This window comes from Miniopterus schreibersii (genome assembly GCF_964146895.1).
Source record: "Miniopterus schreibersii genome assembly, chromosome: 14".
Taxonomy (NCBI): Eukaryota; Metazoa; Chordata; class Mammalia; order Chiroptera; family Miniopteridae; genus Miniopterus; species Miniopterus schreibersii.
This window is the reverse complement of record NC_138114.1, coordinates 49,090,846-49,113,133: the sequence shown is the minus strand read 5'-3', so window position 1 is coordinate 49,113,133 and position 22,288 is coordinate 49,090,846. Positions and strand designations below refer to the sequence as shown.

General features: G+C 43.2%; 1 protein-coding gene across 2 annotated transcripts in view; it reads left to right on the top strand.

Annotated features, from left to right (window-relative positions):
- Window positions 1–13,983: 13,983 nt before the first annotated feature.
- The window catches only part of SHTN1 (shootin 1), an 81,449-nt gene continuing 73,144 nt past the window's right edge, over window positions 13,984–22,288 (top strand). The window contains exon 1 of one of the 2 annotated variants that reach the window (XM_081158761.1): window positions 13,984–14,171. In XM_081158761.1, the coding sequence (XP_081014887.1) occupies window positions 14,114–14,171 (58 nt within the window). In that variant the 5' untranslated portion in view covers window positions 13,984–14,113. The remainder of the gene's footprint in view (window positions 14,172–22,288) is intronic. The other variant, XM_081158760.1, reaches the window with a different exon arrangement.

Below are 22,288 nucleotides of genomic sequence, written 5' to 3'. Positions count from 1 at the left end.
AATGCGCAGGGACCCATCGCCGAGCTGCAAGTACTCACAGTTTGCACATGTTGTCCTTTCACTTGTGAATACTTCGGTGTACATTTCACAAGGGCTTTTAAAGATCCTAACCACGCTGCCATTTTTATACCTAGACAGCATTAACTGGACTTACTTCCTGCCATCTGATACTCCCTAGATTTATACGATTGTCTCGAAGGTATCCTTTTATAGTTGCTGTGTTCGAATCCCGATTCCAACAAGTTGACAACTTCTAAGTGGGTCCCGGTTTCTAGTGCTGACTCCTTTTGTAACATTTATCCCACAGCTTTGTAATTGCTTATTTGATGTTTTCTGCCTTATTTATGGTTGTAGTCCAAGTGTTAAGAATAGGGCCTGTTGTTAGGCGAATGGCCAGGAAATATATGTCTAGCATACCCGTTTCTCAGCGCTGCAGGTCGTGTGTGATAGGCGTTGCTCTGGCATCGAGGCCTCAGGAAATTCTGTTGAATTTTCAGAAAATAGCTGGAACATGGAAACAGGGTAGTGTAGGGAGGTAAGCTAATAAATGGCAGTGATGATGTTTGAACTAGGGCTTTCTGACCCAAATCTTGTGCCCCTACCTTTATAGCACAGTATCTGGCCTTGAATTTGGGGGCAGCTCCAAATGTAAGTTAATTCCTTGATGTCCAGTTTCTTCTGACCTGTGAGAAGATTCCCGGTGGGATTTCTGTGCTAGTTGAGCAGAGGGCACAGCTCTCAGGATCTTTAGTGTCTGGAACCTTTTTACTAACAATACTTAAAATTTATGGTCAAGAAAGGTTTTGTTCTTACTGTAGGGTAAATAGTCTCACTCTCACCTGTAAATCATATAGCTCTCCTCATAGCAGAGACGATATAAGCTTTATTGCCCACCCTCGCCCTATAGGTTTTTTGTGAGGATTCAATGAGGCCTTGTAATGGGCTATAATGTAGCAGGTATTCAACAAATGATATCCAGCAAGTGTTTCACATTTAACTTGCTTATTTTTGTTAAGAATACAAAGTGTAGCTAAGAGGTAGACCAATGAAATGTTAGGCAGATAATTTGATGAGGGCACAGTGACTGAAAGGCAAAAGAGTTCTTCTGGAGGGAGCACTGCAACTCCATATTAGTCGCTATCTGACCCTTTTTTGAGGTTAGTAGCAATGCAAAAGCTAAAGAGTGTTTGGAAATCATTTAAACCTAAAGAAAGCCCACGAACCACCATTATACATCACCTACAGTTCGATTGAGAGAGAGAAACACGGTGCGCACATTAGCAGAGAGTGCTGTTTTTCAAATACAGCGTGGAATGTGTTCTGCAGAAGTAGGCCAATTGGTTGCTAGTGATTGTTAGGTTTCTCAGAAGCTTAAGTAGAGTGATTTGCCCTTTCTGCACAAAACCTATTGAAAAGGAAACAGTTATCTAGACATACACCAAAGTTTCAGGGGATATAACAGATTTCATCTTGAATATATATAATAATGATGTATTAACATAATGGGAACAATGCCAGCAGGCCTTGACCATTTTACTTAAGAATGCATTGTTTCTTTCAAATTGGAACCCTATGCTTAAAATTTATGCATAGGGTTTCAGACATTGAAGGCATCATCTATTTTTTTTTTTTAAATATATGTTTATTGATTTCAGGTAGAGGAAGGGGGAGGGAGAGAGAGCTAGAAACATCAATGATGAGAGAGTCATTGATCGGCTGCCTCCTGTATGCCCCCGACTGGGGATCGAGCCCATAACCCGGGCATGTGCCCTGACCGGGAATCGAACCGCAATCTCCTGGATCCTAGGTCAATGCTCAACCGCTGAGCCACGCCGGCCGGGTGAAGCCACGGTCTTTTATGGAATCATCATGCAGAGATGTCCTGTCCTAGACACTGTACCGCACGAGGTTTCTGTTAGAGTTGCTACCGTTCCTCAGGTTCCTTTCCTCTTACTTCCCATACCATAAACAGTTTAAAACACCACAGCTTTCCATAATGGATTCCTGAAAGACCCATTAGGCTATGAAGCAGACTTCAAGGCAGTATCGGCATCATGGAAATAGTAATTGTCTGGCTGCAATGTGCTTGCTACCTTTTGTGTTCCCCGTTATCTGCTCAAGGTGAAGTTCTTGTGCATTGTATGAACTCTGGCGTGTTGCCTCGGTTGACTTACTGTAGGCAGCTGCTATATAGATAATTGAGGTTGGAAAGGCCTTACAAACCAATCGCTCTGGGTTTCTTAAGTCTTTGAAGTCACCTGCGTTCCAAGTTAACACAACGATTCAGGCCTTGCTATGATTAGAATATATGGCAGAGGGCCAGTTCGCAAACTATTCAGGCCAAAGACCCTGTTTAAAAAAATTATTGAGGATCATAAAGAGCTTTTCTTTAAGTATGTTATCCATCCACATTTGCTGTATTAGAAATTAAAACTGAAATTTTAAAATATTTACTTCATTTTATTAAAAATGCAATAATAAACCCACTATACGTTAACATGAGTAACATTTTAAAATGAAAAATAACTGTATCTATTTTAATTCCACTTTTTATTTGAGATAATTATAGATTCATATGAGTTGCAAAAAATAGTGTCAAGAGATCCCACGTGTCGCTTACCCAGTTTCCCTCAATGGTGCAGTCTTGTCTTGCAAACTGTAGATAACATCACAACCAGGATATGGCCACGTATTCAGTCAAGATGCAGAACCGTTCCAATCCACAAGGGTTCTTCCGTTGCCCTTTTACGGCCATATCGTTCCCCCCCCCAACCACCAGCCCCCTGCAACTAATCTGATCTCTATTTCTGATGAGGAAATCGAGACTCAGGGAGAGACTAAGAGACTTCCCTAGTTGAGAAAATAAAAAAACACATACAAGCTTCTAGGATCCCAACTAGGCTTCTCCTCTCACTGCTTCTTCATAGCCGGCCATTGACTATGTTTTAAAGAAGGCGAAGTCCAACGTCTAACGGGCCTGCCTGTGTGAGACAGGACTGTCCACGGTAACGGCTGGGTATTACCCGGCCTGCATGTGTTAGGTTTACAGTAAAGAATTGCCTACTTTTTATTAACTGTCCTTTCAGATATATTAGTGACTGTCACACCTGAATTATAACAAAGAAGCACTAGAGTAATTCAATGTGGGCGGCACAATTCTTTGAAGAATAACTAGTTATAATTGGGGAGTCTGAACACATTTCGGAGTTGCACGTTTAATATGCAGTGTGGCTAATTGCACTGTAATTACAGTGTTTTAGAATGCCGTGCGAAGTGTTTAATCCCTTTCAGGTTCGCCTTCCAATCACTGGTCTGCCTTTTTTTTTCTCCCCCCCAGATTGATGAAGTCTGCGTCAGAGAAGGGGGTAGGTAACAAGATTGTGCCGATGCGTCTAATCAACGGGGCAAGTTGTAAAATGAATCATTTCTATCTGGAATTTATATTTAATCACAGCTACGTTCTCTTTATGAATGAGTGCTGATTAGTTAGTTGTCAGGATATGAACACAATAAAAGCTTTTATTTACCCGGATAAGTTATGCTGGGGTCATTATTTGGGCCTGATTGAGTTGATGGGGATATTTACATGACCTCAACACACAGACCCACTTACTTTTATTCATAACGTTAATTATATACTCCAAGAGTTCCTGTCATGCACTTATTTATGGTGTTTACTATTCGGGTTTGTTTATATGTGGGTGATTGTATGGTTCCCTTCCCTTTCACGGGACTATGTACCTTTTAAAGCTGCGAGAGGCACCTCTAGTCATAGAAACCTGATTTGCAGTAGTTTGTTCACACTAATGTGATGACATCTGATTCAAGAAAGGCAACTCAGCTTGCTTCCCGGGAGTTGGTTAAGATTACACCGTTGAGCTGACTTTCAGTAGTTTTCTTTAGCCTTCACGTATTTGCATATGCCTTTTCTGTGTCTCGAGTTTTATTTCTCTGCATAATCCCTGCAAACTACTATTCATCCTTCAAGACCTGGCTTGAAATTTCATTCCTCAAGGAAGCATAACCTAATTCTAGCAAAGAGAGTTAATTATTGCCTTCTTTATCTCGTTGCTGTATCTGAACATTAATACCATCACAGCCCCATCACACTGTATTGCAATTATCTTTTGATATATTTTTTTTGCTTTCATTAACAGATTGGTTTGTTGGAGAATGAGGGCTGTCTGGTATTTACCTCTCTTGTCCAAGTCTAATCCTGCCTGGTGCATAGTAGGTGTGTAATAATTTCTCACTGCCCAATGCTGTTGATTATTACTTTTTAAATTTCTTTTCATATTAAAAGACATTTTCTTAGAACAGTTTTAGGGTCACAGCAAAATCGAGAGGAAGGTAAAGAGATTTCCCATATACCCTTTGCCCCCACATGTGCATAGTCTCCCCCAATATCAACATCTCCCACCAAAGTGGTATATTTGTTATAACTGATCAACATCCATTGACACATAATCATCTAAAATCTATAATTTGCATCACAGTTCACTCTTGGTGTAGTACATTATATGTGTTTGGACAAATGTATAATTACATGTGTCCATCATTATAGTATCATACAAATATCATTCATTGCCATCGATTTTTATTGAGATATAATTGACATATATATGCCATTATGTTAGTTCTAATATATCCCATATATACATTATATTAGCTTCAGGTGTCCAACATAATGATTTGATATTTGTATATATTGCAAAATGATCACCACAATAAGTCTAGTTAACATTCATTACCATATAGAGTCATACAGTCTTATTTTTTTAATTAAATAACATTGGTTAATAAAATTATATAGGCTCAAGTGTATAGTTTTATAATTCATCATCTGTACATTGCACTGTGTGTTTACCACCTGAAGTCAAATCTTCTGTCACCATATACTGACCTCCGTGATTTACCCTTTGCTACCTGCCCCCTCCCACTCTCCCTATGGAAACCACCCTAGTCTGTGTCTATCAGTTTTTGTTTGTCTTGTTTGTTTATCTGCTGCTTTCAGTTTTCTCTCCCACATATGAGTGAAATCATACGGTTCTTGACTTTTCCACCTGACTTCTTTTTCTTAGTGTGATATCCTCGAGCTCCACCCATGTTGTCACAAATGGCGGTGTTTCACCTTTTCTTTTGGCCGAGTGGTGTTTCATCACATGTGCACCACTTCTTCATCCAGTCACCTCTCAAGGGACACTTGGGTTGTTTCCATGTCTTCGCCACCATGAGTAATGCTGCAAACATAGGGGCACATGTAGCATTACGAATAAATGTTTTCCAGTGTCTTGGGTAGGTACCCAGAGGAAGGGTTGCTGAGTCTCATGGTAACTTTATTCTTGTATTTGTGAGGAGCCTCCGTACTGTTTCCATAGCGGCTGGGCCAGTCCACACGCCCACCGGCAGCGAACGAGGGTTTCTATCCCTCCACAGCCTCTCCAACACCCGTCCTTCCGTGTCCCCTTCTGAATGCCCCTTATCTCCATTCCCCTTTGCAAATCCAGGCCTTTACCCCACCTTTTATGCTTTATTGTCACAAATTATCCTGATTTATACTGTGAATTCATTTCTGAGTTGCAGTAGCTATTGTCTTAGTTTCTTTTAAAAAAATACTTTACCGCCCTACCCAGTTTGGCTCGGGAGCTAGAGCGTTGGTCTGTGGACTGAAGGGTCCTGGGTTCGATTCCGGCCAACGGCGCTTACTTCGGTTGCGGGCTCAATCCCCAGCCTTGTCAGGGTGTGTGCCGGAGGCAACTAATCGACGTGTCTCTCTCACATGGATGTTTCTCTCTCTCCCTCCCTTCCACTCTCTCTGAAAAACCAATGGAAAAAATATCCTCAGTTGAGGATTAAAAAGATAAAATCAAAAATGTTTTACCTCCTTGAACCTTCCTGTCATATTTAGGTGTGTAATACCTTATTCTGGAAAAGGGTTGCAATATCCGGCTTCTGTCTGTCTGTCATCTTACTCATAGTTTTGTATCCTTTTGTCTTTTTGTTTCAGGTAGAATAACCCCCTTTAGTATTTCCTATAATAGAGGTCTTGTGGTTGTAAATTCCCCGAGCTTCCGTATATCTGGGAAAGTCTTTATTTCTCTTTCATATCGAAAGGATAACTTTGCTGGATGTATTACCCTTGGATGCGATTTCTTTCAATAGTTTGAATATTTGATTCCACTTTCTCCTAACTTGCAGGGTTTCTGCTGAAAAACCCAATGATAATCTAGTGCGATTTCCTTTTTAGGTCACGGTCTTCTTTTCCCTGGCTGCCTTGAGAATTATTTCTTTGTTGTTGATTTTTGACAGTTTTAATACAGTGAGCCTTGGAGAAGGCCTTTTATAGATTGAGATAATTAGGTGTTCTGTTTGCTTCTTGGGTTTAAGGTGTAGCTCTTTCCATAGGTTTGGGAAGTTCTCATCAACTATTTATTTAAATAGGTTCTTTGTTTCCCTCTCCCTCTCTTGTCCTTCTGGTATACCCATTTTTCTTATATTGCTCTTTCTTTTTTTAAATATCTTTATTGACTTCAGAGAGGAAGGGAGAGGGAGAGAGAGAGATAGAAACATCAGTGATGAGAGAGTCATTGATCGGCTGCCTCCTGCACACCCTGACCGGGAATCGAGCCCCGATCTCCTGGGTCATATATAGGTGGATGCTCAACCGCAGAGCCACGCAGGGCTGGCCTATTGCGCTTTCTGATGAAGTCATATACTTCTCCTAGGGTTCTCCCTCCCTCCCTCCCTCCCTCCCTCCCTCCCTCCCTCCCTCCCTCCCTCTTTCTTTCTTTCTTTCTTTCTTTCTTTCTTTCTTTCTTTCTTTCTTTCTTTCTTTCTTTCCTTCCTTCCTTCCTTCCTTCCTTCCTTCCTTCCTTCCTTCCTTCCTTCCTTCCTTCACTCACTCTTTCTTTCTTTCTTTCTTTCTTTCTTTCTTTCTTTCTTTCTTTCTTTCTTCTTTCTTTCTTTCTTTCTTTCTTTCTTTCTTTCTTTCTTTCTCTCTCTCTCTCTCTCTCTCTCCCTCCCTCCCTCCCTCCCTCCCTCCCTCCCTCCCTCCCTCCCTCCCTCCCTTGTTCCTTCCTTCCTTCCTTCCTTCCTTCCTTCCTTCCTTCCTTCCTTCCTTCCTTCCTTCACTCACTCTTTCTTTCTTTCTTTCTTTCTTTCTTTCTTTCTTTCTTTCTTTCTTTCTTTCTCTCTCTCTCTCTCTCTCTCTCTCTCTCTCTCTCTCTCTCTCTCTCTCTCTCTTTCTTTCTTTCTTTCTTTCTCTTTCTTCTTTCCCCTCAAGTCTCTCTTCTTTCATCTGGGTCATTTCTAGATTTTGATATCACGAATTCTTTCCTCCATCTGGTCAGTTCTATCTCCTAAGCTTGGTAGTTCATTCTTCACCTCCTTTACTGAGCTCCCCATCTCTAGAATTTCTTACTTGGTTCTATTTTAGTTTCAATCTCTTGGGTAAAGTACTCATTTTGTTTATTGCTTTTATTTCTGAGTTCATTAAACCACCTATCTGTGTTTTCTTGTATCTCGAAGTTTCTTAGAACTGCAATCTTGAATTCTCTGTCATTTAAATCACGTATTTCCATGTCTTTAAGTTTATTTTCTGGAGATTTTTCATTTTCTTTCTGAGCTGCGTCATCACCTTAGTTATTTATGACATTTGATGGGTTACTTCTCTGCCTAGGCATCTATGGGAATGGAATCTGCTTTTTTTAGAGTGGTACTTGTCTCTTTAGTGGGTTAAGAAGAAGTCTTTCTTTCTGTTTTCCAGTAGGTGGCACTGAAGTGCAAGTTTTTAAGTTTTTCTCCCAACTGCTCAGGCTTTTAGGAACTCTGAGGGGTGGTGGAAAATGTCCTGTATTCCCTGGGGAGGTGGGTGTTTCCCCTATGACCAGGTCATTTCGTCTCAGGGTACTACTTCCATAGAGGAATGTGGTGGGCCATGAGGTTCCAAGCCCATGGAACTCCAGCACTGTCCCCTGCACTTCAGCGGCCATGTGTGGGGGCGGGGTGAGGTGGGAGAGGCTGGCTAGAGCATTGGGGGCTTTGTTCACCTCCTACTAATGCTGACTGCCAGACCTCAGTTGCCTCACCTCTGTATCTCCACCCTTGTCACTGAGGTTAACTGCAGCATGCACTTGCCACTTAGGGAAATACGCTTCTGTCTCTCTAGTGCTCAGGGCTGCAGATAATGTGCTCTGTAGCCTGACATTCACTGCTACAGCTTCTTCTGGAGCCTGCTGCTAACTCTGGGAGGGTGAGGGAAGACAAGCTCTAGAAGGATGAGGGGAGGCAGCCAGACTCTGTGGCTTTGTTTTTCTGCCTGGCAATTGTGGCCCCAGATAACTCTGGCCACACCTCTGCATTTTGTTTCTGCCCAGATCCCTGGGTTCAGCCACAATGTGTATGTATATGTCATATTTTGTTTATCTATTTACCAATTGATGGACATAGGGTTGATTTTACTGTTTGACAATATGAATAACGTGGCTATGAACATTCATATAAAAGCTTTGTGTGAACATATGTTTTCACTTATCTTGGGTATATATATATGAGTGGACTTTCTGGGTCATATGGTAATTCTATGCTTAACTTTTTGAGGAGCTGCCAAATTGTTTTCCTAAATTATTATATCATTTTACATTCCCACTGGCAATGTGTGAGGATTCCAATTTCTCTACATTTCCCCCAGCAGCTGTTATGTCTGTCTTATGGCTGATAGTCATCTTAGTGGGTATGAAGTGATATCTCATTGTGGTTTTGATTTGCATTTATCCAAAGACTAATGACTAATTAGGAAAGATCATCAAGAACAAAAATATGTCATAGAGACCAAAGTTAAGATCATCTCTACCCTGGTATTCCCAATTACTATGTACTGACTTTTATATTTGCCCTTTACCAGAGATGTTTATTTCTTCATTTAGGTTTGAGATACTGTCTAGTGCCTTTAGACTTAAACCTGAAGGACTTCCTTCAGCATTTCTTGTAGGGCAGGCCTAGTGGTAACAACCTTCTTCAACTTTTGCGTATTTGGAAATTTCTTAGTATCTCTATCATCTTTAAAGGACAGTTTTGCTGGATATAGAATTCTTGGTTGGCAATTTTTAACTTTCAGGACTTTAAATATACCAGCCCACTGCTTCATGGTTTCTATGGTTTCTGATGAGAAATCTGCTGTTAATCTTATTGAAGATCTTTGTATGGAATGAATCACTGAATTTGAATTCATCTTTAATCAAATTTCAGATCTTTTTAGCCATTTTTTTGTCATTTAAATTTTTAAATTTACTGTTTCTTTGTCTCTTTATGGGCCATTGATTTCATGTTTTAAACTGGCTGGTGTTGTATTTCAGGTCTGTAATTTTTGTTTAATTTTTTTAAAAAAATTTTTCCCGTGTTTCATTTTGGTTTGTATGGTTTTGCTTCAAGATCACTGATTTTTCTTCTACATTTTCTAATTTGCTGTAAATCCTATAGGTGTGGGTGGGTTTTTTTAATTTTTTCATTTCTAATATTGTATCATCTCTTATAGTTCCACTGGAGTTTTTTTTTATAATTCCCTTTTTTCTCCTCGTCTTGTTTATGTTACCCTTTATATCTTTTATATATATATATATAACTTTGGTCATATTTATAAGCCTTATAATGTTGCTTATAAAGTCCTAGTCTGATAATTTCATTATCTGTCATTTCTTGTTTCTATCAACTGAATTATCTCCTTATTTTGGGTCATATTTTTCTGCTTCTTTGCTTACTGTAATTTTTGAATGCTGGATATTGTTAATTTTACATTGTGGAATATTGAACTGTGTTGTAATCCTTTAATGACTGCAACATTATATAAAAGACTGTTATCACTTTTATTGTTGTTCTTCTGTATGTAATGTGTATATTCTTTGGCTGCTTTTAAGACCTGAATGTTATGTTTAGCTTTTAACAGTTTAACTATGATGCCTATGCATGGTCTTTGTATTCCTGCCGCATTACTTATAAAGAGACAAATATTAGTAACAACTCAAATATCTAAGAATTTGAGAATGGCTAAGTATTCATCAATATAGTAGAAAAGCATTGAATAAATATGTAGATTATGTTGGTACAAAATAAAGTGTATACAAAATAATATTTATTAAAAGAACAAACTATTAACTATAGAGATATTTGAAAAATGAAAAATATTTGTAATAGAAACATAAATTTAAAAGTTATGTAAGTTGTGTATTAAGGTAAAATTTTCTTCATCTGAAAATCTGTTTTTCAATACAGCTGTATTGAAATACAATTAATATGCCATACAAGTCTCCTATGCAAACCATACACTTAAAGTGTATAATTCTAGCCCTGGCCGGGTGGCCCAGTTGGTTTCAGTGTCATCCTGTGCACCAGAAGGTTTCGGGTTTGATTCCTGGGCAGGGCACATGCCTAGGTTGCAGGTTCAGTCCATAGTTGGGATGCATATGGGAGACAACCAATCAATGTTTCTCTCTCAAATCAATAAAAACCCATATCCTTGGGTGAGGATTTTTAAAAAGTGTACAATTCTGTGGTTTTGAATATATTCACAGAGTTGTGCAACCACTGCTGCAAAAATGTTTAGAAAAATTTTATCACCTCAACAAGAAACCCCACACCTATTAGTAGCCACTTCCCATTTTCCCCAATGCCCTCAGTCCTAGATAATCAATCACTAATTAACTTCCTCTCTTTATAGATTTGCCTATTCTGGGTATTCTGTTAAAATGGGATCAAGCAATAGCTGGTGTTTTCTGACTGGCTTTTTTACCCACTTAGCGTAATGTTTTCAAAGTTCATCCATGCATTAATACTTTATTTCTTTTTATTGTTAAATAATATTCCAATGTTATCATTTTAAACAATTAACATAATAAATAGCTCTGTATATAAAGCCTTTTAGGATAGACTCCCTAATATGAAGTTAATATTATGGGATCAAAGGAAATAAATTTTTTCCTGTCATATTTTGATTTTATTAATCTATATACCTCAAAATAGTACATAAATAATGTGATCTCACTTTAATTTCCTGAAAACACAGCACATATGAAAGAGAAAATTTTTCTGATCGCTGCTCTTTCCCACTCCACTCATTACCCTTTGGGCCTATTCATCTACTTTCAACTCCTAGAGGCAGTCATTATCCTGAGTTTGGTACCTGTCCTTCCAATGCATTTTTTTTTTTTTTTAGAATTATGTTTTTATTTTTTATTTATTTAATTAATTTTCATTTATTTTTGTTTAAAATATTACAGATGTCCCTTTTTTCCAATTCATTTTTTAAAAGCCTCTCCTTCCCCTCCTTCTGTATATGTATCTGTGTAGATACATACATCTTTAATGTTTTTTAATTACATGTTATTGGAGGTTTATAAATTTAATGTGATACCTGCAACGTAAGTCCCTATGTGCATTATTAAACAGAACAAAAACTAATTCTATTACTACTGTCCTTTCCATCAATATTCATATCATATAAATAAACCATAGTGTAACGGGAGATCTGAATCCCAATAATTGACTCTAATAGCCATCCTAATAATTCATTCCATGCCCTAGAGATAATACCATATTGTATTTCAGGAGGCTATTTTAATTTCAAGGAAGGTAAACAGGATTAATTTCAAGGGGCTGCAGATTCAGTGTGGGACCAAAGCACTCAGTTTGATTGTAGATTTGATAATTAATTAACTCATTCTTAAACTCCAAAACTGCTACCTAATTACTATATAACTGAAGTAGACAATTAAGTCAGCCATTTAAAAATGGAACTTTGTGGATTAACCCAAATATTTAATGGGTACTCTGCTCATATTTGGTTGAGTATGAGAAAATATTCTGATTTTTTATTTAGGTTTCAAGGAAGCCTCTGGTCACTGCCCAACAGTCAGGGTGACTGATCAGGTTTAACAGGTTTCCTGGCTATGGGGCAAAACCTAGGTAGCCATGATTTGTTACCCAAATCTCTTAATTTTTTTTTCTGGAAAGAAATTATTTCTCTTTATACAAAATATCTGGTGGTAGCACATATCGTTCATATTTTCATGTAGTTGAGTCTGAATTGTCTTATGTCTCCTGGGCCTCTCTTAAACTTTGAGGATTAAAATTAATCTCAGAGCAAAGGCCATTTGATCAGCTGGGGATCTTCACGACAGCTGATCTGCAACTGTCTTAAACGATCTTATGAAAAACTAGGGAAAGAATTGAGTAATAAGGCCCCCTACTGAATTTATTTTTAAAGTTTCAAAATTTTAACTCACTCTAAAAAGACTATACTGCCCCTTTATTTTTTAAAAAAAATTTAAACCCTTATGAGAGGATATTTTTCCCTTTGCTTTTCAGAGAGAGTGGAAGGGAGGGAGGGAGAGAGAAACATCAATGTGAGAGAGACACGCAGACTGGCTGCCTCCTGCAAGCGCCCCCACCGCCGGGCGGGGAGCCAACCTGCAACCCAGCTCCCTGCCCTTGACCGGGAATCCAGCCGGAGACCCTTAGGTGCGTGGGTCCATGCTCCAGCCACCTGGCCAGGGCCATGCTGCCCTTTCAGATCACCCCACCACCGAATTGCCTGTGCTAAACTATTATATCACCTTTTTGGGGGGGAAAGCAGCGCTATTGCTTTTTCAAATTTGTTTCGAGTGACAATTTAGTAGGAGTATCTGACAGATACTTGTTACAGCATTTACCTGTATCTCAGCCCCCACCCCACCTGCCACGGAGAGACCCACTCAGCGAGTGAAGCTTGGCATTTGCCTAAAACAGCAAGTGAGGGACCGGCAGAAGCTCTGCGCTGGTGTCGTCCCCACACTGAGTTATGGGGCTGAGAAAACCCAAGATGTTCCCTAAGTCTAATTTAATTGGATTTATTTGGGATGCTTAATGGTCTGTGTAAAAGGACTGTGCCTGTTTGAGCTCCGTCATCAGCACCCACAGTCCCGCTGCCACGGGCCTGTAACCTTAAGGAAACCCCACCCATGGTACTCAGATGTGCGTTCTGATGTAGTGTCTCCCTCTCCCAGGTCCAGCCCTACGGCGCCTCCTGGAGAGTAGGGGTCAGTCTCCCTCCCATTCCTTAGGTGAGGTTCGGAGGGCAGTAGGCTGACCAGAGACTCCCAGCCAGCCACTAGGGGCCGGGGGGAGCCATTCTGCAGCCTGGCAGGCCTGCCGCGCCCCTCTGCTCGGGTCCAGCCCCGGGTGGGTCTAAGCACCAGGAGGGCAGTGCCCCGGGACGTGCGCTGGGCTGCGCTCCGCCGGGCCGCGCTGCCAGGGGCTTGACCTTGGACACCGGGGCTACGGTGGCAGCCTCGCTGAAGGTCCTCCGATCCGGGACCCACGTGCCGCAGGGCCCACGTTCTGACCACCGCGGCCGCAGGGAGGCTGGAGAAAGCCAGCCGAGGCCCTGGGCACTGGGCACTGACCACCACGCCCGCCTGGCTCACCACGTGGCCACTTAACGCGCCGGATTGCTTTTCAAGGTGCAAAACCTACACCCCTGACCTGCCCCTGCAGCGCCTGGGTCTCCCCGCGCCGCCCCCAGAGTCCACCGAGCGAGAGCCGGGAAGGAGCCCGCGCCGCCCCGCGCTCCGTGGGAGGCCCGCGGGGACCCGCCCCGGGGCCGCGTTCAGACAGGCGCCCCGGGTCCGAGCCCGGGTTCCTCGCGAAGCCGCCTCTCGAGGTCCGAGGGGTGGGGACTGGGCGGAGAAAGGTGCGCGAGAGCGAGCCGGGGGGCGGCGCGCGCCCCGCACTCCCTGCGCCAGCGCGGCCCGCGGCGCGGGCACCCGCGGGGGACGCCGAGCCGCAGCCGCCACCGAGGCCGGGGGAGGGCGGCGGCCGCGGGGCCCGCGCGGTCCCTCCCCGCCCCCACCCCGGGCGCGCGGGCGGCGGGCGCGGCCCCGCCCGCAGGTGCGGCGCCCGGGCGGCCGGGGAGGTGCGCGGGGCCGGCCCGCCGTGCGCTCCGCGCCGGGAGGAGGAGCGGGCGCGAGTCCAGCTTCCGGGTGGCGGAGCGCACGCCGCCGGCGCCGCGGTCCTCCCGCCCCGCCCCTCCCCGCGCACCCTCGCTCTCCCGCCTCGCTCCGCATTCCCGACCCCACCTGTCAAAATGAACAGCTCGGACGAGGAGAAGCAGCTGCAGCTCATCACCACCCTCAAGGAGCAAGGTAGGCGGGCGCGCGGCCGCCAGGTGCGGGCAGGCGCGGCCCGGCGCGGGGACGGCTCCCGGGCGCCGGCTCTCGGGCGCGGGGAGGCCGGGCCGCGGGCGTCGCGGCCGCGTGGTCACCCCTGCAGCTCCGTTCCCCGCCGAGAAGCGTGCCCCGCGCCCCGCGCGCCTTGGCCAGCCCAGGGCCGAGGGTGACGTGCGGGTGCCGGGCAGGGGCGGCCCCGGCAGTGCGGGAAACGCCACGCGCCGGTTGCTTTCGCTGGCGATCTGGGGGGTGGGGGGAAGGGACTGGGGCTCGGCGCGGATTTGGCCCACGGTGCCCCGTTCCAGGCGGGGTTGGCGCGCGCGGCTGGGTCCCTGGGGGGGCGGAGGGCGTGGGCAGCTCCGCCGCCCGCGCGCGCGCTCGGCCCCACCCTTGCCCTCGGCGCGGGGAGGCCTGCGGCGCGCCGCTCCCCTGCGGGTTTGCTCCAGTTCCTCCTCGGGTACCCAGCTGGGATCTCCAGGCCACGATATGTTTTATCACTTCCCATTTTTAGCATTTTATTAGTCAGCGAAACAACACCGCGCCGGCGTCTGGCTTCCTGAATTAAGACCTGGCTCTCCTCGGCTGGAAAGCCAGGCCGTGCACATGCGTTTCCACACGGCCTGGCATTTGGATGATTGCCCCGTAATCAAGGATTGTTTTAATCGAGGCTTTTCATCACTTGCCACACTTCTGAACAAAGCCAAGTTAATGTGAGCATAACACTTTTTAAATCTGAAATGGTTATTACCCTGACCAAAGGGTGGCCTGAGAGTATGGGTCAAGAAACAGAGGAACCATACAAATTTAGGAAGTGAAAACATGTAGGAACTTGTGCTTTTCTGACTAACTTGCTGCATGGCCATTGTGTGGAAGGGCCACATAGGGCCCCCTCTCTGTGGCTAATCCTTGGTGCTTAGGCCCAGCTCTTTCACTTCTCTTTGCTGGGCTCATCAACTCTGTGAACTTGGAGGAGTCGGTATCCTTTCCAGGGGTCTTATGGTTAATTAATCTCACCTGACTCAAGGCTAGGGCTATACCAGATGATTTCATGAGATCCTGCCCAGGGCTATGACCTGTCTGTTGCTCCTTAAAACTAGCAAGGGTACCATTTGCAAGGGTATGTGAATCCCTCTGGGTACCTTTATCCCTCTGGAGTACATACTCCTGGAAACAAATCTGTTTGCTGTTTACTTTGTGAGCTTGTTTACTGTGTGACTTTTGGGGAAATTCTTTAACCAAACTGAAGTGGTCAGAACACATTCCTCTGTGGTATCTAGGAAGTGTTGGGTGAACTCCCATTGTAGATTAGCTCAAGGTCATAAAGTCAAAGGCATCCTTGAACCTGGTGGGTGGACAAAATGCCTCTATCTGGAATTTTTCAAGTGTTTTAGTGAAGGGCTGGATTCTATTAGTATTTTTAAAATTTCTAATAACAGCCCCCCAGAAACATAAAGCCTTTTTTATTCAAGTATAGTTGACATGTAATATTAGTTTTGATGTACAACATAGTGATTCAACGCTTATATATCTCATGATACAATCACAGCGATAAGTCTAGTAACCATCTGTCATTCTACAAAGTTATTATATTATTGACTATATTCCCTGGGCTCTATACATTATATTCCTGTGCCTTATTTATTTTATAACTAGAGGTTTGTTCCTCTCGTTCCCCTTTACCCTTTCACCCACCCCTGAAGACTCTTAATTCAAATTACAAATATTTTTTCTAGGATAGATTCTTAGAAATGAAATTGGTAGATTAGAGGGTATGTGCACACAAAGTTTTGCTTGCTTGACATTGCAAAAGTGCCCCCCAAAATGGCTGTACCAGTTCACATTTCCCCCAGCAGCACGCATGAAACCACACGCTGCTCAACACTCACCAACAGCCTGACAAGTTTCTTAATTGTGCCCATCTGATGAACAAAAGTGGTACCTTTAAAAATTTTGTATTACCTGGTTCTCAGTGAGGTTTGAAATCTTTTTAGATGTTCATTGACCATTGAGGTTTCATCATCTTGTTCCTTCCTTAGTGAGCTTTAAGTCTGGAATTTGAACCCATTCCCCAGGAGGGAGTTCAGAAGGAAGGTTCCTCTCTACCCTGACTGGCAGAGCTGACAGCAGCCTCCCCTAGTGTGAAGCCTTCAGTGGTGCGGTGAATAAAGTTGCTTTTGACAAAAGTTGTGAAATGTAATGACGGAGTCTGTCATAATATGAACAATCTCTAATTTATACTTACCATTTCCTAAGCTCTGTGTCTTAGCAATCACACCCACTTCTGAATTACTTCAAAACATTGTATGTTCCCTTCTAGTGAATGGTATAATTAGCTATATTATGTCTTTCCAGAAAGTTATATTATGCCCTTTAAAAAAAAAAAATTAGCCAGTGTGCGATTGCTTATGTTCAAGCAGATGTTGAGGTAATGAGGTAATTCTCCTTTTGTCTTTTTGGGGGCTTTATTTTATTGGACTGATTGACATCTCTAATGCACTGAGAAATGGCAACTTGGGATACTATTTCCAATGCATATTTCCTAGCTACGAAAGTGGACATTTCCCTTACAAAACATCATACAATTTTCTCCCCTTCCAGAATTCTGTTGGGAAATGATAGACTTAGCTGGGCATTTGTTTAAGGTACATGATTTTCTTTGTAATTTATGCAATGCACATGCATTGAATATTCATAGCCAGGCACTGTGCTAGGCATCAGAGAGAGAGAAATGAATAAAATCTTGTCCCTGCTGCTGAGGAGCTCCTGCTGTAGAGATGGTGGCAGGCCTGTAAATTGCAGGAAGACTGTCTCATTGATCTAGTTTGGGTCATGTGTTGAAGTCCTTTGGCCAGAGAAGGGCAGGGCACCTTGATTGGCAGCCCCACAGAGACCAGTGGATTTGGAGCAGTTGTCCACAAAGGAATGGCCTGTCAGGACCAGAAGGGGGGATGCAGGCTGGGGAGACGCAAACAATGGCTGTCCACTGAACCGGTCAACATAGTAATGTTGTGTCATTTGGAACTTGTTGAGGAAGTTCTGAAGAGAGTGATTGTCACTTAACTGTAGGGATGTTCGTACATAATTCCAAAACAACAACAAACAACACAAAAGTTACGGGCTGTTCTCGAGCTAACACTATTTGAAACGGACTTCCTATGGTGAGGCAATTGGTTTCAAAACAAGGTAACCTCCTTTTATCTTTACTTACTAGGATTTTCCTCAAGACTTTTGAGTTAGTGCTTAAGGTTCAGATGGAAATTTAGTCAAGCTTCTTCTTGGAGCTGAAGTAGTCGTTAAAGGAGGCCCCTTGACGTCTAGGTTAGGAAGTGGCTGGAGCATTATTTGACCAAAAAAGGGCTGAAACTGTTGGCCATACAATGACCCTGTAAGTCTGGAAAAGCTGAAGCACTGTCAGTGTTGGATCCATACAGAGTTGGTCACCAGCTTCTTCTGTGAATGACCAGATACATATTTCAAGCCCTGTGGGTCATATGGTTTTTGTTGCAAACCAGTGTACTTATTAAAAATGCAATTTCCTCTTTAAGTTGGTTAGCCACTGCTGAAGAGTCATCCATTGGGCAACCCTCCACGAGATGGAAACGCAGTACCAGCTAAGGGACTACACCTTCTAGTCAGAATTTCACTGTTCATTTAACACTCCCATTACATAGATAAAATAGTAAATTTATGTCCATGGGAAAAAGTAAGCATCTAAAGTAAAAGTACAATGACCTATTCCATCTAACTCATTGTTTCTCAGTATTTATTTCATTATACTCTCTTAAGGAGTCTTTTTATCCATCCCCTCCCCCCCATCAGTTCCCCTCCCTGTAAAATTTTAATGCCACAGATATGTAGTACATCTTTTTATGTACTATGATCCTTTGGAGGGTACAAACCACAATAAAATCTAAGATTATATCATTCTCAGATTAGAACAGGACTCCTGGGGGGAATGGCTGATTCTAGGACTGGGGTGGCTGAGGCAGGAAATAGATATGATGAGCCTGGAGCATCTTGTACCAGAAACTGAGGAAGTCCCCAAACAAATAAGCCCACAGGCAGGAGAGACAAGAACCAACTGAAAGAACTTCCAGTGGCCAAAGATGGAACAATTTGAACAACAAAATATTAGATTATGACCCAAAGTATGAAACAGATATTCTTGAGTCCATACTGATAAAAATAAATGAATAGACAGGGAGAAGGGACAGATCTTCTGTACAAACAATTCCAAATAATGTACGTAGATAGTCCTGCTTCAAGAGGTGGACATAGTGCCCTGTTCCTTCCGTGTGGGCTGCACATTGTGGCTTCCCTCCAAAGAGACAGCATGGACAGGGCAGAACCACCACTTTACAGTGGAGAAACCTGACAGAACCTCAGCTGGGTGATCAAGGTCAACTTCAGTGGTGAGTTAAGTCATGTGGAGAGTATGCACCTTTTTTTTTTCTGGGAGATGTGGTCATTTTGTTTCCAGCCTCCAGGAGGATAGTATGTACCTCTGATAAGAGGTGATGAGAATGGTACTTTACCTCTGGGTCTCCCCCTAAAAACCCGTAGCCCGTAAGGCTAACCATGAGGAAAACATCAGACAAATCCCAATGGAGGGACATTCTACCAAGTACCTGCCCGGTACTCCTCAAAACTGTCAAAGTCATCAAACACAGGACAAGTCTGAGAAACTGTCCCAGCCAAGAGGTGTCTAAGGAGACATGACAACTGAATGTAATGTGGTATCTGGATGAGATCCTGGATAAAAAATAGAGCATTATGGAAAAACTTAAGGACGTATGAATCAAGTATGGATTTGCTCATGATAACATGTAGGTATCGGTTTATTAATTGTAATAAATGTACCATACCAAGGTAGGGTGGTGATAATAGTAGGAACTGGGTGTAGGGTGTATGGGAACTCTGGACTATCTTTGCAGTTTTGCTGCAAATCTAAAGCTTATAAAATGAAAGTTCATTGAAAATAGTGCTGCTTACATTCTTGTACACGTATATCTGTAAATGCAGCTGTAGGACAGATTCTCAAAGCTGGACTAGTTGGATCCAAAAAGTATGTGCGTTTTAAATTTTGGTGTGCTGTAGATTTTATTCTGTCAAGCTGTAACACAGTCAGGCTTTGCTTTAAAATATGGAAGGAAGACGGCTTTTGTTTTTCTCTGCTTACCATGCTGGCTAAGCATTTTCAACATTAAAACACGAGTTCTGAAATTTGTATATGGTGCAATGAACAGTCACATATTAGGATCCTTTCAGTTAAAATCTTCTGTGGCACAAATCAGCGTGTGACTCTGACATTCATATGTTTGTTGTAAATAAGACTTTCTGGGAGCAGTTTTAGACTTACAGAAAAATGGAGCAGAAAGTACAGAGAATTATTACATGCCGTCCCCGCCCCCCATTTTCCCTGTCATCATCATGTATTAGTGTAGTGCATTTCTTAGAAGTGATGAACCATTATTGATATTTTATTATTAACTACTGAAGTTCATAGTTTACATTAGGGTTCATGCTTTATCGGGGAGGGGCAGGACCTTTTTTCTGCCAAGGGCCATTTGGATATTTATAACATCATTGGAGGGCCATACAAAATTATCAACTTAAAAATTAGGTATGAAAAAAGCTCCTAGATTTACTGCATTTTGAGCCCCACCTGCGGTTGCATTGGCAGGGCGAGACGCTCCGGACGCTCCCCACCCCTGCTTTATATTGTACATTCTATGTTTTTGACAAATGTATGACCTGTATCTACTCTTACATTTTTATGCCGAATAATTTCACTGCTCCAAAAATTTCCTCTCTTCTACCTATTCATCGCTCCCTCCTTACCCGTGAACTCCTGGCAACTACTGATCCTTGTACAAGCTCCATAGTTTTGCCCTTTCCAGAATGTCATACAGTTGGAATTTTACAGTATTTAGCCTTTTTAGATTGGCTTCTTTCACTTAGTTACATCCATGTCTTTTTCCGGCTTGATAGCTCATTTCTCTTTATCGCTGGATAATACCATGTTGTATGGACGTACCATAGTTTGTTTATCCACTCACCTGTTGGTGAACATGACCATTGCTTCCAAGTTTTGGCAATTCTGAGTGAAGCTGCTATGAACATTCGTGTGGTGGTAGGGAATGGGGAAAGGGAAGCGAATAGTCCTACAGTAAGGTCTTAGTCTTTTAGGGAGCCTGTGCCCCTGGGCTGTGACCTTCACAAGGGCCTTTCAGTTTTGTTGTTTCTCTCCTTACCTGAGATGGGAATGCTGGAGGGGGCTGGAGTTGGGTTAGTACCTTCCCCCAAGTCCGGTAGGCTCTAGTAAAATAATTTCTCTTGAGGGCAGGCCTGTTAAGAAGAACAGAATGCTCTGAATATATTTCAGAATGGCTACTTCCCCCCTCCCTGGCCAGAAGCAGTGGTGAAATTTTCTCTGATACGCACTGTGAGGCCCTGCGAGCACTGTTGGAGGTAGAACTCAAAAAAGTGTGGGACCCTCCTAAGACTGGTCCATCTCCTGAGGTTCTTAGCTCTCAGACTTGTTAGAACTGAGCTTCCAGCAGTTGGTCATTACAGTTCAGGTTTCCCTGCCTTGGTTAGTGAGCAGCTTCTGTACCTTGGCTGCTACTCTAGTTAAAGCCGTGGTCCTCTGTATCTGCTCGATTGCCTCTCCAGTTTTTGGAGTAGCGATTTGCCCTCAATCCTCTGATAAATATAAGAAGAGTTGTTGATTTTCAGTTTGTTCAGCTTTTTTGTTGTGGTGAGGATGAGGTGTCATTTTACAGGTTTCTTACATACTAGACCAGAAGCCAAACTTATGTACTTTGAAGTTACTCAGTTTCTTCCCTTTCTGTTGGTTAATTTGAAATCATTAATATAGTTTGTCGTGAGTACTTCTTAAGCGTCATTAATTCATTAACACCCGGCTATGTATTCTACCAAGTGGTGCGTGAATTTCAGGCTCAGCATAATTTATTTTCAGATGTGAAATCTGTCACCTTCATTTTTTGATCAGTTTTCCAGCAGTGTTTTCCCTGACGTTTCTGATGCTTCAGTTAACAAGTGAGGTATAAGTGACTTGTCTTTCTACTCTGGCTGTAAGAGCAGGACCCACTGGGATGTGCGCAGAAGGGAGTCCTGTCCTAATTGCACATGATCTGTTATGACTCACGTCCCCACTCCCCACGAGTAAGTGGTGTCCAAGAGCCTCAAAGATGCAGACTCTGGATGAGAAAGCTGCATTAGGAGAGCTCATGAGGCAGTGTTTTCTGGTTATATTTGATGGCTCTTTAAAGCTTCATTTTTATTAAGTGACATATGACGAAGAGACCCTTTCAATACAGGGAGGAGAGCATGCTTTCTCATGGTTTGTTCATGTGAAGACTTAGATCCATTCTCCTTGGTACGTCAACACCCGTTTATCAAGTGCCTCCTGTGTGTCAGGCGCTGTGCTAGATGTGGGCGTCTGGATGCCTAGAGACACACGCCCCACCCTCGAGGCCTATTTCTGGCCCGGCGCGTTAGCACATTGTACACGGTCACGCTCAGCAGTGTTTTTCACGTGAATGAGCGGGAATCAGTAGAGTGGTTCTGCCTCCATCGTTTCTTACTGTGGGATTTGACTCTCAGTCTTTAAAATGGGGATGTTACTACTGGGCTTAATTGCCCTACATCACAGATGGACATGAACCAGCCACTGGTTCAGCATAGGCATGGTCTCTGTGCTTGGTGCTCTGCTGGGTGTGAGCAGTGAGTCGAGGAGAGAGCAAGAAGGCAGACCTATGCTCAGATAACTCATAACGTCACATGTAGATGCCCTACCCAGTAGAGATGTGAACAGTGCACCCTGGTAATATTAGAAATACAAAGGCTGGGTTTTGCCTGAGTTTATGGGGTGGGTTTCGTAGAAGAAATGACGGTTGAAATGCGTAAAAAGCACCTGAGTATTGAAGGCCTGAGAGGGTTCGGGGAAGCATTCGGACTTTGGGTTGTGGTCTCCGAGGCTGAATGGTGGGGTGCAGGGGGAGAGAGTGGGGTCCTGACATCTTGAGGGCTTTTAAATAAGAGAGTGAAATGACCGGATTGTTTTGTTA